The following is an 18,470-nucleotide window of genomic DNA, read 5'->3' as shown; positions in this document are numbered from 1 at the left end:
CAAAGTGAGAGTCACGTCTCCCTCCTCCCATTTATATATGTGTATTTTTGAAGTCAGGATAGAAATGGATCAGCTCAAGAATGTCCTCAAAATAAGACAGCTATTAATGGATACCTATTGCAAACAAACAAGGTTTCAGCATTGGAGCTGAGAGAAACTGCAGACTCCATGTAATGAAACTCATCCTTTTTGCAAACCCTCTAAACCCTGGAAATGGTCAAAATCCCCGTGGCCCTTGCCACAGGATGTTCGGAAGGTCTTATTGTTAGAGAGCAAGGAAGACATTCCTACTTTAAAATTATAGTGGTGATTCCAATGACAGCCTTGGCTTTGGAGCTGAGCTCCTGACTCAGGTTAGCAAAAGTGCAACCTCAAAGTAGCCATGACTGAGGAGGTGACCTGGGAACCTTGGTGGAAGTGACTGCATCGCAGGCTAAAAAGTACACAAACTGAGTGCCATCTTCCCCCCTCCATCAAATGCCCACCATCTCTTTCCCTTTTAGTTTCTCATGCTGCAGACTTTTTTTAAGTATAAGGAAATATGTTTTCTCTTTAAAGAAGAAAATGGGACTTAAAGCTTTAGATGAGAAAATGTTTACACGAGGAAAAAACTTAGGTATTCTCAGAAAAAAAAATTCCAATAAAGAACTAAAATTACTGGGGCGCCTGGGTGCCTCAGTTGGTTAAGCGTCGGACTTCGGCTCAGGTCATGATCTCGAGGTCTGTGAGTTCGAGCCCTGCGTCGGGCTCTGCACTGACAGACCAGAGCCTAGAGCCTGTTTCGGATCCTGTGTCTCCCTCGCTCTCTGCCCCTCCCCCGCTCATGCTCTCTCTTGCTCTCAAAAATAAATAAAACATTAAAAAAATTTTTTTAAAGAACTCAAGTTACTAATTGCTTTTCTTATTCTCAATGAAGTTCTTATTAGGTTCATGTAGAATATGGCAATGTTGAAAGCATATGCTTCTTCCCACTGAATAAGCGTCAAAGACTTTCTGGTAGGCAAAGGGACTTGTCTAACTTTTCTTCCCCCATAAAAGCACATCTCAGAAATCCTACAAGTGTTTCAGTCTTCATGAAAGGTTAGAGCAACTCCATTTTCAACCTCCAATAGTTCCTAATCACAAAACTTCAGTAGGAAACAGACAAGAATAAATTGTTTGCTCTGGTCTTAGTCAAGTAAGCAAGAAAACAACTACTCTTCCTTCATTAATCTTATTTACTTCTGGGAGCGCCTGGATGGCTCAGTAGGTTAAGCATCATGATCAGGTCATGATGATCTCATAGTTCATGAGTTCGAGCTCTGCGTCGGGCTCTGTGCTAACAGCTCAGAGCCTGGAGCCTGCTTCGGATTCTGTGTCTCCCTCTCTCTCTGTCCCTCCCCCACTTGTGCTCTGTCTCTGTCTCTCTCAAAAATACAAAATAAACATTAAAAAATCAATCAATCAATCAATAACTTCTGGATAAATCATACCAAAAGTATTTAGTGATGGTATATAAGAGTTAAGGCATTAATGTTTCAGAGATGGGTATATAAGGGACAGAAATGCAGAAGTTTATTTTATACGTGTCCTGTCTCAACAGTAGTTTCTGCCAGATTATCTAATGATAACATTGACATTTACCTGGATTTCGCACTGCAGTATCTAGAAATAGAATTACTAAGGGTGGGAGTGCTTGGATGGCTCAGTTGGTTAAGTGTACGACTTCAGCTCAGGTCATGATCTCATGGTGCATGTGTTTGAACCCCATGTCAGGCTCTGTGCTGACAGCTCAGAGCCTGGAGCCTGCTTCTGATTCTGCATCTCCCTCTCTCTCTGTCCCTTCCCCTGCTCACATTCTGTCTCTCTCTGTCTCTCAAAGGTAAATAAATGTTAAAAAAAAAAAAATTACTGAGGGTGGAAATTAGTTTGGGGTTATTTTAACTGTTTTAAGATGACAGGTAATGTTTAGAAACATCCTCAAACATAACACATTACCTTGCTTTTCTGAACAAAATGTTATCTTTAGTAACTGCCACTTCAAGCAGGCTTTCTTTGATTATTTTTATTTGAATAAAGCAAAATTCAAGGTAAATGGTCTGTTGGGTGACTACTCTTTGCACTTATGTCTCAACATAACACATTTCTAGCATGAAAGGTCTTAGAACATACTCCAAAATGTCACAGGACTCAAACTGATTCTCTGACAGAAATGAGCACTCCTACTGGTCATTGGTCTTCTTAGACACAGGCGTCTTGGTTTCCATAGTGCTTATGACTTTTTGGAGGACCTCTAAGATTGGTAGCAAAGCTTTGACAATTTGCTCCAGCTGATCTGCAGTGGACTTGATGGTATTCTTGGTTTGCTCAGTTTTCGGCGCACCCTGCAACTTCTTCAAGGTGTCTATTGTACTGATTTGGGGTGGCCCTGGACTTGTGCTTTTCTCAGATGTGGTGGCATCTGATTGCTCTTTGGTGTCTTTTCTATAGAGGTCACTTAACCGAAGATTCATGATGGGATATTTCATCAAGGGTGAGACAGAAGATTCTAAACTCCCCAAGATGTTACTACTATTCAGCACAGAGACAATGACTGGTGTGTGGACATTTCTGAACATTTCTTTAGCTGACTGATGCAACTCCTTTACATTGGTGTTCTTCTCAACTATGGAACAAACAGCTGTTGCAATCTGGGAACATAAAGGTTCCTTTTGCATTTGGTCATACTTTGCCTCCAGTACAGATTGCATCTCCTTTAAAATTTTGAACATTTGTTCAAAGACATCCTTAATATTATCATCTTCTTTCACAGTCATGTGGTTGATCTGAGTATTCAGACTGCAGTTAAACAATTCAATAAGTATGTTAGTGAAGGAAGCAAGATCTTGCATATGAAAGAAGAACTTTTGGGCAGCTTGAACCAGCCTGTCTCTATCTTTTTCTGATTCTGAAGACATTTCTCCAACAAAAATGTTTCAGCACTGCAAAACAAAGTAGTAATCTGAATCAAAACTAAAATTATACTTGTCTACCATAGGGAGACTGAAAGTATAATCTAAATGTGGAGGTAACTCCTGTCAAGGGTAGGAAAGCTACCCAAGCTATAAAGCAGAAATGATCCTGTGTTTTAATTAAAAAAAAACAGAAAAATAATTAAAATAAATATATATATTTTATATATAAATATATATTTTCTATATATAAATATATAAAGTAGGGGTGCTTCAATGAACTTAAGTCTCATATTGAATATTGTGTGCTAGATCCACAATTAGATGTGCTGATATATGGAGTAGCATTATTCTCAGAGATTATCCTCAATAACTATCCAATCTAGTGGAGAAGATGGTATAAAGCTTACAAATTACATAGAGGGGCTCTGCTTCCAGTTAAGATAGAGCAAGCACACTCCATCCAATCTTTCCCATTGAGTACAACTAGAAATCCTGGACAAAATATATAAAGTAACTATCAGATAGCTGTGAGAGGTGGATAACAGCAGACCAAGGAGGTAGAGTGCCACACTCCAAAGAAGATCAAGGCCATCTGATGCAAACTCCATCAGAGTCTCTCTTGCCTCAGAATGTTTCTGTACCTTCACTGCAATTTCTCCTCTTCTGCTTCAGAGAGGAGTGTTGATGTCTCTAACCAACGTTCCCAAGTAGAATTCCAGAGGAGATACAAAAAGACAGGATTGTGAACACTGGCCCCGGAGTCACAAACCAGCAATCCACAGGCAAAGTCCAACCAGCAGATGTGGTTTGTTTGACCCACCATAAAGTAGTTTCAAAACGCGTATCAACTGCTAAATTCAAAAACTGAAAGATAGAAATCTGGACTGCTATTGATGATTGAAAAAAAATGAGAGTAACTGGCAGCACTAAGCCCATGTTATAAGTTAGAAAAATCGTCTGGAGCTACAGCTGTCCTTTTTAAACTAGACACTTACCCTCTACACCCTACTGTCTTACACTAAGTGTTTCAGCTACATATGTTTTTTCCAGTTACTGTAGGCACTGGAGTTACGTTCTCGGCTATACCCACTAATGCACTTTATATGAAGTAACCTTCCTGAAATCCAAACCTCCTCATATTATCTCATGATAAAAAACCTTCAATAATTCAGTATCACCTAGAGAATAAAATACAGTTTCCCGGAATGGCATTTAAGGTCATCTACAAACTGCTTTCAATTTTTCACTACTTGCCTTCCTTTCACTGCTCTCATATAGATCCTATGCCACCAGCCTAGTGGATTAATTTTGTTCCCTGGAAATGCTCTACAATACTTTGTTAGCTCCTTTGTTCACAGTACTCCCTCCACCTGCATTATCTCTTCCCACTCCTTCCCCCTCCACACCTATTGAAATCGTACTTATCCATCCATAATTACTTTCAATACACTGTCTACACATCTTTCTTCTCTTTTTTCCCCCCATGCCTGTACATGGTAAGCCCTAGGATATGTCAAGTGCAAAATGACCCACTGGGACAAAAGTAAAATAACACCCCACTTAATCCTTCTTTAAAACTATAGAGCAGCATCTTTACATTTTACACATTTTCTAGTTGGATTTGGTTCTATATCCTCTACCCATTCAATAGCAACAGAAATTAGTGTTGTTAATATAATAAGAATAGCTACCGTTTAATAAGTTTTTGCCATATTATACATGCATTATCTCACTCAATACATAATGACAATCCATAAATTACTAACTAATACTCAAATCACACTGATGAAAAAAAATTAGATTAAGTAACTTTCCCAGGGCTACATAGCTAGGAAGTGATACTTGGGGTACACAAAATCAGGACGGTCCAATTCTAAGCCTGTGTTTTTTCCATTAAGTTATATGGGGACTGACTGATTTTCCTGCGTCTGAGGTGTCCCTGCCGGCTGTAGAGGAACCAGTGGGTATTAGGGCAGAATCTAGATGAAGAAGCATAGAAGACTCTGATCAAAGCATTTTTTTTTTTAATGAGAGAGAGAGAGAGAGAGAGAGAGAGCGAGCGCACACATGAGTGGGGGAGGGGCATACGGAGAGGGAAAGAGAGAATCTTAGGCAGACTCCACACTTCAGCTTAGAGCCCCGTGCAGAGCTCAATCTCTTGTCACCATGAGATCATGACCTGAGCTGAAATCAATAGTCAGACACTGGGGTGCGTGGGTAGCTCAGTCGGTTAAGCGCCTGACTTCAGGTGATGATCTCACCACTCGTGAGTTCAAGCCCTGTGTAAGGCTCTGTGCTGACAGCTCAGAGCCTGCACAGAGCCTGGAGCCTACTTCAGATTCTGTCTCTGTCTCTTTCTGCCCCACTCACACTCCATCTGTCTGTCTGTCTGTCTGTCTCTCTCTCTCAAATATAAATAAACATTTTTTTAAAGTCAGATGCTTAATGGCCTGAGTTACCCAGGCACCCCATGATCTAAGCTTTAAGGGAAAGGAGTCAGGTTGGTCTTTCGGGCTTTTCTGTTGTCAAGACATTCACCAACACAATGAGAGACAGTGATAAAGAGCAGAACTTCTACACACAAATCACATTTGGCTGCAGGTATCTGGATTTACATCTCTTGAGAACCCAAAGCCACCAGCAACAGATGGAAGTATAAATGCAACAGAAGCTAAAGGAAACTTGATGTCTGGAATAGCGGACAGGACAGAATCCCAGAATCTGAGAGCTGCGATCAGAGTCATCTTCTCTGCTGAATGGAATTAGTTCAGTTGTACAGCCCTTCAACAATGAAGTCCATTCAAGAACAGAAAATTAAATGGCTCACTACTTTACTAGTCTTCCTAATTATGTTACTTAACATACACTGACTTTATATTATACAGGAAATAGAAGAATTCTGAGAACAAAGAATGCAGAAATTGTCTATAAACCAGACAGGCAGAGGGACCCAGCAGAGACTAGCAAAGGCTATAAGTCATCACATTCCATGGAAACATCCGGATGAAACCAGATGAAAAAGCCCTTCAGCAATACTCCTAAACAAGCTGGGGCTACTGAACTCAGGAACACAGCAAGGTAAGCAATATGGATATTTCTGCTAGTATTGATATGATATTCTGTTTCTCCGGATTAAAGGATTCCTGAAACAACATGTCAGTCTTGAATCCTAGCCATAAATATAATATAGTCACAAAACAACTTCGTTTTAAGAGGATCTGATGTCAGCTTCCTTGTGATTATTTCTCTGAAGACACCAGATTAAAAAAAAAAAGTAACAGCTCATATGACTGATTAAATCAGAGGGGAAGATAAAGCAGTAAAGACATCACTATTAGGATTAAAGAAGAAATGATACCTATGTGAATGTGTACTGTTTACATGGACTGTAACATTTCCTCTTGTCTTTAACACCAATATAAGCACTCAGAATCAGTAAAAGAAGAAACGTATAATCTACTACTACTTAATTTATACTGCTTCTGCTCCTTCATGTTACATTTAAATATCATTAGCATTTGCTGTGTATCTCCAAATTGACTGTCATCTTCTTGAGGGCAAGAAACACTGTCTACTAATTTTTTTAATTCCTTAAGGCACATAAGTAGAGGATTCTCACCTGAGCATTTGATAACTCCTTGATACTCCTCTCCCTAGTCAGAAATATATTTTAGAAGAACTCACATGGGAAACAGTGTCATGACACCATGATCAGCTTATTTTTGTTGTTGTTGTTGTTTTTAATGTTTGTTTATCTTTGAGAGAGAGACAGAGCGTGAGCCAGGGAGGGGCAGAGAGTAAGACACAGAATCTGAAGCAGGCTCCCGGCTCTGAGTGGTCAGCACAGAGCCCAATGCAGGGCTTGAACTCATGAACTGTGAGATCATGACCTAAGCCAAAGTTGTACTCTTAACCAACTGAGACACCCAGGCACCCCTGATTTTGTTTTTTCAGTTAAAGGCCATGGTTTTGATTTATAGAAGGAGGCCCAGAGCGAGTTAATAGCTGTTATTTTCTCCCGAAAAGCTTCGGGCTTCACCTATACCCTCTTCCCATGTTCCCAAATAAGTGAAACTTGCATGATCCCTGGACCCAAAATGGATAGTGAGGAAAAGTAACAGCCTGGAGAAATGTAAAACCTCAGAGAGCACAAATGACTAAACATTAGAGGCTGAGAAGTTATCTTTTTCTTTAATTGTTATTGTGGAAAAAGTTCAAACATACACAGAAGTGGAGATAATAAAAAAATAAACTCCCATTTACCCATAATGTAGCTTCAAAAATTATCAAAACAAGGTTGATTTTATATCCTCTGTAACCCTACTCCACTCTCCCTTCCAGATTATTTTGAAGCAAATCTCAGAGATCAAGCATATCATTTTATCATTAACATATTCACTATGTATTCCTACAAAAGCAAAAACTTTTTGAAATTTAACTGCATGCTCCCCAAATTAATAATGTTTAACAGAACCATCTTTGACTTTGAAACATACACAGCGTCCTGCTGTAAAAATTTATTTTTGATGGTAGTGTAGAAGTTTTTGGAGTGCAATTGGCAATACTTATCAAAAGCAATAAAAACTTTATTTCCCATGGATTATAGAATTCTTCTGGAAATTATCCTGAGGAAATAATCCAGATAATTGAAAAGGGGAAAAAACCTGTGTATTAGAATGTCCATTAGAATATTATGATGGGGGGGTGCCTGGGTGGCTCAGTCGGTTAAGCATCCGACTTCAGCTCAGGTCATGATCTCATGGTCCGTGAGTTCAAGCCCCACGTTGGGCTCTGTGCTGACAGCTCAGAGCCTGAAGCCTGCTTCAGATTCTGTGTCTCCCTCTCTGTTTCTCCCCCGCTCACACCCTGTCTCTCTCTTTCTCTCTCTCTCTCTCTCAAAAATAAACAAAAGATTAGGGGCGCCTGGGTGGCTCAGTCGGTTGAGCGTCCGACTTCGGCTCAGGTCACGATCTCGCGGTCCGTGAGTTCGAGCCCCGCGTCGGGCTCTGTGCTGACAGCTCAGAGCCTGGAGCCTGCTTCAGATTCTGTGTCTCCCTCTCTCTCTGCTCCTCCCCTGTTCATGCTGTCTCTCTCTGTCTCAAAAATAAATAAACATTAAAAAAATTTTTTAAAGAATATTATGATAGGGAAACAATTGGATATTTATTAAATTATGATAGATAGCTTATGGAATATTTTATATAATGATTATAAAACTAGAAATAAAGGAAAGTGTTGAGGCAAATTAATATAAGATGACAATTTTATTTACACTGTTATTGCAACTTTGTAAACTACTTGCACCTTTAAACAAACTTTAGAAAGGAATAACCAAAAAAAAAAAAAAATTGATAGGTTAATGGGTGTTTTTCTCCTATTTTAAAGTGCTTATATATCAGTGCTATTGACTTTATATTTTAAAATACTTTTTTATCAAATCTTTTAATTTCTTCATATTATAATTCTACCATCTGTCAAAACACATATCACACGTGTTTCTCCGTGAAGCTTCCTCTGAACACCTCAATATAATTTCCCTCTTTAAATTTCTGTGACACTTGACATTTAACTACTATTATTCACAAAAGTATCCTGAGAATTTTTTATTTGAACATGTGATAATCAATACATTTTCACTTTATAAGGTGGTTCCTTCCCTGAAAAAAACTAAAACAATTGTATAGTATCACTAAATAAATCTTAACTTTTAGATACATCAATATATTTCTACCATTTATACGCTCTTCTGTCTTGAATGTTGACTTCTCATTTCAACAAAATTGACAAGGTTAATTTCAGTAAGAATCCACTGAAGCTAGTCTTTGTTCACATTCCAATTTCCCAAGACAAAAATACCTGTGATTTCCAAACTTCCTTTTAGCAACAGAACTCTGTCATCAAATAAAATTTTATGCACCCACAGTCCATATATAGCAACAAGAAATCATAGCTGCTCCAGCAAAGGCTCTGTAAAAATAGGCATGCCAGAGACCACGAGCTCCGCCTGCTGGCCAGCAATTCTCTATCAGGCTGCCCCAGGATCTTTCGAACCTATTTCATGAACCACAGCAATAAAATAACTCAAACAACAGTACAAACTCTGCTGTTAAGAAGTGGATGCTAATTGCATAAAGTGAATTTTTTTCATTGACAGGGAGCACTATCATGTGATAACAAATAATGTAAAAATCACATTTACCACACAAAAGGTGCAGGTAATAAGTAAGAATTGGATGAAGTGTATACCACTTAGCTACCTGTAGGTGCCAATCTTTAAATGTTTTTTATAAAATGACTTTGAAATGATTTTTAAAAGATTGAATTTTAAAGTCAATATTTAAAAGGTCATCCCTGGGGCGCCCGGGTGGCTAAGACGGTTGAGTGTCCCACTTTGGCTCAGGTCATCATCTCATGCATGATTCGTGAGTTTGAGCCCCACACCCGGCTCTGTGCTGCCAGTGCAGAGGCGTTTCAGATCTTCTGTCTTGCTCTCTTCTCTGTCTCTCCCCCACTTGCGCGCTCTCTCTCCGTCTCAAAAATAAACGTTAAAAAAAAAAAACTAAAAAAAAAAACTAAAAATAAATAAATAAATAAATAAATAAATAAATAAATGGTTATCCCTGAAATTGTAATAAAGATAGGAAGAAGTATACGACCCAGAACTCTTCTTAGGTAAGTGAAGTGTATTGTTGGTAAGACATCACTTGAGGCATGCCTAAGTAACACTATGATCTTCAAGAAGGGTGGCTCCGAGGCACCCGGATGGCTCTGTCGATTAAGTGTCTGACTTCATCTCAGGTCATGATCTCGTGGTCTGTGAGTTCGAGCCCTGCATCAGGCTCTGTGCTGACAGCTCAGAGCCTGGAGCCTGCTTCAGATTCTGTGTCTCCCTCTCTCTCTCTCTGACCCTCCCCTGGTCTCGCTCTGTCTCTCTCAAAAATAAATAAAGATTTAAAAAAGAAGAAGAAGAGTGGCTCCAACTAATTGCAAGGCTTTTGTTTTGCTGAGTGAAGTAAGCAATTTGAGAGTCGAAGCTAAATTGTCATGGGCAATAGTAGAAATGCTGCATATTGTCAGCTGTTTTTCCATGTGGTTTACAACCTCTCCTCTAAATATCAAACACTTATTTAAGAGTAACAGCTTTAAAGTGGACAAATTGTTAACCTTTCCTAGATGACTGAATATTTCCATATGGCCCCAATGTTAATATATATTAACCTGTGGGTTGTTCAAAATTTGAATGTGATAAAGAAGATGTGGTTTATATACACAATGGAATACTACTTGGCAGTGAAAAAGAATGAAATCCTGCCATTGGCAGCCACGTGGATGGAACTGGAAGGTATTATGCTGAGTGAAATAAGTCAGTCAGAGAAAGACAGATATCATATGTTTTCACTCATATGTGGAACTTGGGAAACTTAACAGAAGACCATGGGGGAAGGGAAGGGGAAAAAATAGTTTCAAACAGAGAGGGAGGCAAACCATAGGAGACTCTTAGATACAGAGAACAAACTGAGGGTCGATGGGGGGGGTGAGGGGAGGGGAAAATGGTGATGGGCATTGAGGAGGGCACTTGTTGGGATGAGCACTGGTTGCATGTAAGTGATGAATCATGGGAACCTACTCCTGAAATAAGAGCACACTGTATGTTAGCTAACTTGACAATAAATATTTAGAACAGAATAGAAATTTAAAAATATAATAAATAATTTGTAGAAACTGGTAAAAAAAAATTAAAATAAAATAAAATTTGAATGTGCACAAGTCAAGCACCAAGCCTATAATTTCAAATGACACATTACTTTCAACTCCACGTGTACTTTTAAATGTCTTAACTACCTAACTAGATTGGAAATGCCATAAAAGCAGGGACCATGTACTTTTTCATTTTTGTGTGCTTTATAGAGCCTAGCATGCTTTCTTATACATAGTAAGGTACTAGTCCATTAGAGAAATTGTTACTGAATTATTAAACTACTTCCTTCACCAGCTTCTTCAAATTTCATGTGTCCAAAAATAATTCATTAGTTTCACCTTAAAACCCTACCTCTCCTCCACCTAATTCTCTAGTGTTTACTTCTCTAGTGTTTACCTCACTGTTGGGATAAAAATAATCTTGAACTTATTCAGTACCAGAGGAACCTTTTCAACACCCTTCCCCAAGAGAAAAGGAGCTAGAAAGGTAAGCCCAACTCAGAAAAAATAAAAGTCATTTTTGATTAGATTTGAAAAACAATTCTGAGCAAGTCATGGTGTCTCTTATTCAAAATTGTTACTGGCACAAAATTATAGCTTGATATCTGGAAACTGGGAAGAAGGGTATAAAAGTGCAGGTGTAACGCCTTGGGTATATAAAAGAAAGAAAATATAATTGAAATACTGTCTTTCAGGTAAGATTTAAGTTTTTTCATCAATTAATTAGCTACTATTCTTTTACTGTCCTGTTTAAAGTTGTTTGCTCATTTAGCTATTAGATTACTACTGTTTTTCTTATTTATTACAACACTCTTTGAAAATTCATACTTCATTTTTCTTGCACGTTTCCCAGTTTGCTTTTAGTTCTTTTTACATGGTCATCCTTGTTAATCAAATTTTTGTGTAACTTTTTACTTTGGCTTTAAGTGTATAAAGTCCTCCTCCATATAAACATCTGAAAATTATCCATTTTCTTCTAGCTACTTTATAATTTTTTACATATATTACATTAACTTTTTAAAATTAATTTTTAACCCCCCCAAACTAGTCTATTATGCCAGAACATTTATAGAATAATAATTTCAATTACTATCGACTTGAGATTCTATGTTTATTATTTATCAAATATATAAAAGGGTCTGTTTTCAGAACTGTTTTGTTCCAGGAGTTCATCTATTTTTATACCCGTACAATACTGATTGTTTTCATAATGTTTTAATACTGAGGGAGGAAAAATTCCCATCATTACTTTTCCTGGAAAAATAGGAAACCTCACCTATTTAGTTTTGTTTAAACCCTTGGGAGAAAATAAAGAGAAAATGGAGTCCTCTGTATCTGTGTGGGATCTGGTACATATTCTCCTCAGGTAAACAACATCCTGATTAATTGTTACTTTATGATTCATTCATCAAGTTGTGCTAACACAGTGAATTAACTGGGAAGAAACTGACCACTTGGAAGCATTCACCCTCCCACCCAGAAGGAAGACTCATCTCTCCATTTGTTTATCTTTACATACATAGGACCACACACCTTTTCTGGAAGCCATGCCTTCAGATAATGGCATAGGATAGATGCTAGAGATATTTTATGCTTTTTCAGGGTAAGAACGACTCCTCTCACCTAAATATCTGAATAGCAATGTAGTTGATGATCTTCTGAATTCAAAGTCAGAAACTGGAGTTTTCACTTCATGATAATATCTGAAAACTCAGAGCCAAAAAAAGAAACAAGTTTAATGGAAAATTTCAAGAAGATAAAAGAGAAATCAAAGTCCAGATTCGTGGTTATTGAAATGCAGTTTGCAACCCAATGGTGTGTTTGGGGAGTATTTAATAAACCCTCAGCCATTTCTTTAATTGAACTTGAGATATTTTCTAAGTACAGTTTTGTGGCAATTTGTGTAACACATGGGTGTGCCGGATCTGAATCAAATATAAAAATGAATTTCTGACTAGGGCACCTGGATGGCTCCATTGGTTGAGGGTCTAACTCTTGATTTAGGCCCAGGTCATGATCTCAAGAATTGTGGGTTCGAGTCCTGCGTCCAGCTCTGTATTGGCAGCATGGAGTCTGCTTGGGATTCTTTCTCTTCCTTTCTCTCTGCTCCTCCCCCACTTGCACTCTTACTCTCTCAAAATAAATCAATAGACTTTTTTAAAAAATGAATTTTTTACCATGATAATTTATGCTATCAGGGGTACTGAGACATTTTTTTTCTAAATTTAAAAGCATAAATAATTATGTTCCCTATCCATTTTTAAAAAGTGTACCCCTTTCCATTTTCAAATGATATCTTTATGACTTGGAGAATAGGTTATTTTCATGTTTATTTTCTTGAGAAAAAAGTATCTCCATTCCTTCATTCCATGCTTGTGAGGTTCCTCATATCTAGGCCAAGACCCATGGTCCCAGAATAGATAGGGCCTGAATTCCTCAGGACGTTGTTTACTCAAGACAGAATGTGCCAGACCCCATACAGATTTCATTTTCTCTTTTCTCCCAAGAGAATTTTAAACTAAAAATAGACTGGCCAAGCACATAGTAAGCCTATTCAAATGCATATGGAGTAATATTGTTCTTACAGGACTCAAACTTTTTCACCCAAATAAACTCAGAACGTGATTGTTCGTTTTTTCTCTACATAGTACCCTGAACCAGAAGTACAAACACAAGGAGGCTCCTACCAGATTCATTTTATTTATTTGATGGTGCGTTCTTGCTACTCATTCCTTACTACCTTCACGAAATGGTATTGTCTTCTTACTGAGGCTAGCTCTTTTTTTTTTTTTTTTTTTTTTTTTTTGAGAGAGAGAGAGGAGAAAGACAGCGAGAAAGCAGGGAAAAGGAGAGCGAGAATTCCAAGCAGGCCCCATGCTGTCAGCGTGGAGGCCACACAGGGCTCAATATCACAAACTGAGATCATGACCTGAGCCGAAATGAAGAGTAAGACGTTTAACCGGCTGAGGCACCCAGGCATCTCTCTAGCTAATCTTTTTTTTTAATTTTTTTTTAACATTTATTATTGAAAGACAGAGAGACACAGAGCGTGAGCAGGGGAAGGGTAGAGAGAGGGGGAGACACAGAATCTGAAATAGGCTGCAGGATCTGAGCTGTCAGCACAGAGCCTGACGCGGGACTCGAACTCACAAACTGTGAGATCATGACCTGAGCCAAAGTCGGTTACCCAACCAACTGAGCCACCCAGGCGCCCCTCCCTCTAGCTAAACTTAATAGTGCCCAAGTGCACTACAGACCAGTCTAAATAACTTACAAGATTTACAAACGGACACTACAGAGGTAGTCATAACTACACTGTGTCCGGCACCATGAACACTTTCTCCCCAAGGGAGATTTTAATCTAAAGAATTTTGAATATGTGCTCTTATTGTGAAAATTTTGTGTAAAGATTCTAATGTTATATCTGTGCTGCCTTTGGATGGCCCCTGCGTTTAGAGACCAAATAATTGCCTGTAAGGACATACAGAGTGACTTGAATAGTATAAAGTAACAGTATACAAGCAAAATCAAATATTAATAGCCCTGTAAACTCAGATCTTACTATTCTTCTGGCCCTAGTAACTTAACTCCAAATATTAAACAAATCAATCTGGTAGGTGACTAGGGCTTGGGAAAATTAAGGAGCACTGGAAACCAAGGGCTAACTACACAGTATGTCAAATGCTATTAAATATTACTTGGAAATAATCACATTTGTCAAATAAGATACTTGATAAACACAAGTGTTTCCTATCTAGGATTTCTCTCCACCACAAAAAGCTAGTGCCCTAATTAATGCACCAACAGGTTGCATTCTGTTACCCACATTTCCATCCACTGACTCTAAGTTTCATAAAACTAATTGTTTTGAGGAACCTGTTGAATTTTCTGAGGAATTCCTTAGACAGCACAGTGCTATTTTTCTATTCATAAAGTATAAGATTTCCCGGTCAAATGTATGCAGACAACAGATATTTTTCAAAAGTTTTAGTGAATATTTACTACTTTATTTTTCAGAAGTTATATTTGAAATATGGCTCACAGTGACTTCCTCTACCCAGATAACCCAAGGAGAAGGCAAGAAGTCAACCGTCTTCACCAGCAGCTTCTTGACTGCTTATCTGATAGCTTCAACGCCACCAATAAGCTCATTGGGGTTTTAAACACGCACTTGCGGTGCAGCCTGGCCTCCATTGAGATGAAAAGAGATGGGACCATCAAGGAAAACTGTGATATCATCATCCAAGCCATGATGGAAATCCAAAAAGAATTGCAAAAGGTTGATGAAGCACTGAAAGATAAACTAGAGCCAACCCTTTACAGAAAACTTCAGGATATTAAAGAAAGGGAAACAGAGAAAATTGCAATAGTACAAAAGGTCATTTCAGTCATCCTGGGAGAAGCTACTTCTGCAGCCAGTGCAGTGGCTGTCAAACTTGTGGGCTCAAATGTCACAACTGGCATAATTAACAAGTTGGTCACCGTGTTAGCTCAAATTGGCGCTTCTCTCCTTGGTAGTATAGGGGTTGCTGTTCTTGGCCTTGGCATAGATATGATTTTCCGTGCTATCCTGGGAGCAGTGGAGAAAACACAGCTTCAAGCAGCCATTAAAAGTTATGAGAAGCATCTGGTGGAATTCAAGTCAGCTTCAGAAAAATATCATCATGCCATTACCGAAGTCACCAACATAGTGAAACACCAAATGAAATAAACAGCCACTGTGCCACTTCTGCTTCTCAACAACAGTGTTCTGCTTCTTTGATTAGGTTCATTTTCTGTACGTTTCCAACATGGACATAAATACAGTTAACAACGTGGAAAGATGGTTTAGAGACGCTGAAACTAGATGCCTCTAGAGTTTTGTATCAACAATGAATGCCTAAATCAGCTGGTGCTAGACCCTGTGAGGTAAAATTATATCCCAGGATATTTTCTTACACTGCTCTACCAGATCAACATTAGGTTTAATGCTATTGTAGGAGAGCAGGTGTAAGGGTTACCTTTTCCTTTTCTAATTCCTCAAATCTTTAAAATTTACACTGACTTTTGTTTCTACTACTAGCTTCAGACATCATTTAGTTCTAAGGCGATATACTTGGTAACTGCTGCCTAGACAAACTGTGACCTTTGAATGAAATAGAAATGCAACCATAATTTTGTTCATCAGTTTAAATCCAATTTTCTATAAACTGGAAGAGACTGAAATATGGTTTTGCAACAATTCAATCATGAAAGAACACAATGGTTCTTTACCTTCTACTAATCACACGCTATAACCTGGATGGATTTTTTAAAAGATAAAAGTTAAAACTAAAAAGATAAAGGCTCTGTTTCTATAATGGCAATCAACCCTGACCAACTGTGGTGTGATGATTAAATATCCCTCGTGAACGTGTGAACCCTCTGGAACATTTAAAAAGAAAACATGCAAACCCCAGCTACACTTACATAACATGCATTTAGGATGCAGGGGAAGGAAGCTGTTACTCTCTTAAGAATTTGTCACTTTGTCATTTAAAGGAGAGTCATAATTTTTATTACCCTGAGTTTTCAGAAAAATGAAATTTCATTTTCAATACTATCAGAATGGAAGCTGCCTCTGCTACATAAAACGTTAGGTGGCCCATTTCATTAATTACCTGATTTCAGAAAAATCCAGAGGTTAATGAGGCCTAATGGTTCAGTTAATTTCTACAGACACAAGTGTTTTTTCGCCAATAACTACCCATTGAGACTCTTAGGTTCTATTCACAAAATTATTAATAAGTTGTTGATGCAAGAATGTGTTTGTTACAGTTTATTTTTTGCATAAAAGTACAAGAAATGTCTTGAGATTTTAAAATCTCATCATGTCCCCAAAATTAAAAAGCTAGATGAAATACTTTAATGTTTCAAAATGTACTCATTTTCTCTTCTGTCACTGCTTCTTAAACTTAGTTGCAAACTAAATTTGTTCACATTCAAAATTAAAGCTTATTTTTTTATTACCTAACTTTCAAGTTCTAAACTACAATACCTTGTTAATGCTCTTTCTGGGACTCAAAATTCGGTCCAAAACCAAACCGGGAAACTTTCTAAAACAAAGGGTAGTTTAGGTAAGGTACCGATCTTAAATGCTTAAGTGCACATTTAAATATTCTGCTGCTAAGATTAGTATGTATCTCCTTCAATGTTGGAGTATTTACAATAATTGGTAGTAAGAACTATATCTAAAATATTTTCCTATTAAGGGATATTAAAATCAGAAATAACCAAGGGAGTCTTTTAAAAGTAAAATTTTTAAATATTTGAGCTTACCTTTAGGGGAAAGGGGGAGGAGTCTCAGACAAACCGCAGATAGCAGGGAAGGATGAAAGACTAGACCTAAGTGAAAATCCGTATATAGGTATAGTGACATCATAAAGGACTTCTAGGTGGTGAAAAGACCAAAAGGGAAAAGAGCCAACATAAATCAACCTCGCCACTTCTAGATTTAAAATTGCAGACGTATCTCCACATTTCCTCCTCAAAAATTTATTGTAGATTACTGTAGATTAATTTATCGTAGATGAACAATCTGGAACTCTAAAACGGGCACTAACTTGCTCAAATCTACAAAATGTTCTGTGTGCCTATAAAATTTCCAGACCGACATGACGCTAGCAAAGAGCAACACAGTACCAAGTGCAATTTGGGGGCCCGCAATCAAACAGACACAACCAAAAGAGACAGCACGCGCTTACATCACGAAAAAATCCAAAATCCAAAAACTAATATAATTCTGGCCAAAAGAAACACCGCAAAACAGCTAACTGGAATCGTCCCGTCCAACCCAACGTGACGGAGACCCCGGAAATTAAGTCAGAATGTCTCGGTCCTAGAGGGAAAGCAGTCTTCTCATCAGCCAATCACCTAGCCCACTTGCTTCGCTTTCCTTATTTCTATTGGTCTAAAGAAGTGTCAATTAACGTGGTTCTGCGCAATGGGGGGCGGGCTCTTACCAGAAAGTCAACCAATTCGGTATTAATCCGGAGCGGAAGAAGACTCTGGTCCGGGAGTTCTTGGTTCCTCTCTATGGTACCAGGGCGGAGAAACGCTAAGATCTTTGGCGATAGGAATAGGAAGTGACGTAAGGATGGCGGAGGGGCGCGAGGTTTCAAGATGGCGGTGGCAGGGTTGCTGACCGGGAGGCAGAGGTGAAGGCCCCTACGAGGTAAAAGAGGCCAAGAATCGTCCCATCCCCGCTTCCTGCAGTCCCAGGAACCCAGCAGAAGTGTGAGTGTGCAGGATTGTTCCACTCCGTTCCTTCATCTCTCCCGACCCTTCTCCGGGCCCGCGCGTTTGCCTCGGGGACACCAGGCCCGTCAGCTCCGCTCTTCCTCTCCGCGGTTGGGTCTCCCGGGTCGCGGACCGGGGGATCTTCGAGCCAAGGGCGGTGCGGCTTCCAGCGTTTCAGCAGCTGTTCACCCGAGTCAGTTAGCGCCACCTCCTGCCTGTGCTCGTTGACCGGCCGCTTTAGATTTGACGTCTTCTTGTACCTCGAGTCAGGGTCAACCGTCGCTATGGTTTCGGCAGTTGCTGCTGCTGTTGCTTCCCTTGGTAAACTGGGCTCCGTCCCACTGCTGCCTCTTCGGTTAAATTTAGTTTCCCCACGGTTTTGTGGCCCAGTTTCCCTGTCGTTTCTGCTTTTAAACCAAAAGTAGTTCGTGCAGACTAAGGCTCCATGGTCTTCTGTAGAAATCCTCTGTAATTAGTATCTGTTCTTTGTTACAGTTGCGGGAGAGGAAGGTCAAAACAGGAGCCTGAGGGTAATTGAGAAAACAGCAAAAAAGATACAAGTCATCAAAGATTAGGGGAGCC

At 38.9% G+C, this 18,470-nt stretch overlaps 4 protein-coding genes across 7 annotated transcripts in view; 2 read left to right on the top strand and 2 right to left on the bottom strand.

The window, feature by feature from the left end:
- The window catches only part of PDE6H (phosphodiesterase 6H), a 178,215-nt gene extending 160,468 nt beyond the window's left edge, over positions 1–17,747 (bottom strand). For 2 of the 3 annotated variants that reach the window (XM_053225870.1, XM_053225869.1), the window contains exon 1: positions 17,612–17,747. The gene's annotated coding sequence lies outside the window, so the exon portion shown is untranslated. The remainder of the gene's footprint in view (positions 1–17,611) is intronic. The other variant, XM_015061743.3, reaches the window with a different exon arrangement.
- On the bottom strand, positions 1,410–17,752 carry CB4H12orf60 (chromosome B4 C12orf60 homolog). Of its 2 annotated transcripts, none has more exons than XM_027035624.2 (2): positions 12,255–14,653; positions 1,410–2,960 (listed from the first exon to the last, which is right to left on the bottom strand). In XM_027035624.2, the coding sequence occupies exon 2, from the start codon at positions 2,934–2,936 to the stop codon at positions 2,202–2,204; it is 735 nt and encodes a 244-aa protein (XP_026891425.1). In that variant the 5' UTR covers positions 2,937–2,960; positions 12,255–14,653; the 3' UTR covers positions 1,410–2,201. The 2 variants fall into 2 exon arrangements, with proteins under 2 accessions (XP_026891425.1, XP_026891423.1); XM_027035622.2 differs by lacking the exon at positions 12,255–14,653 and adding an exon at positions 17,612–17,752 and having other exon boundaries at positions 1,411–2,960.
- The window catches only part of SMCO3 (single-pass membrane protein with coiled-coil domains 3), a 5,141-nt gene continuing 1,335 nt past the window's right edge, over positions 14,665–18,470 (top strand). Inside the window, exon 1 of the mRNA XM_053225864.1 lies at positions 14,665–17,885. Within this exon, the coding sequence (XP_053081839.1) occupies positions 14,665–15,342 (678 nt within the window). The 3' untranslated portion in view covers positions 15,343–17,885. The remainder of the gene's footprint in view (positions 17,886–18,470) is intronic.
- Positions 17,780–18,470, top strand: part of WBP11 (WW domain binding protein 11) — a 15,863-nt gene continuing 15,172 nt past the window's right edge. The window contains exon 1 of the mRNA XM_053225859.1: positions 17,780–17,883. The gene's annotated coding sequence lies outside the window, so the exon portion shown is untranslated. The remainder of the gene's footprint in view (positions 17,884–18,470) is intronic.

The sequence above is a fragment of the Acinonyx jubatus genome, chromosome B4 (genome assembly GCF_027475565.1).
Source record: "Acinonyx jubatus isolate Ajub_Pintada_27869175 chromosome B4, VMU_Ajub_asm_v1.0, whole genome shotgun sequence".
Taxonomy (NCBI): domain Eukaryota; kingdom Metazoa; phylum Chordata; class Mammalia; order Carnivora; family Felidae; genus Acinonyx; species Acinonyx jubatus.
Note: the sequence above shows the minus strand (reverse complement) of the source record. Positions and strands in the feature narration are given on the sequence as shown.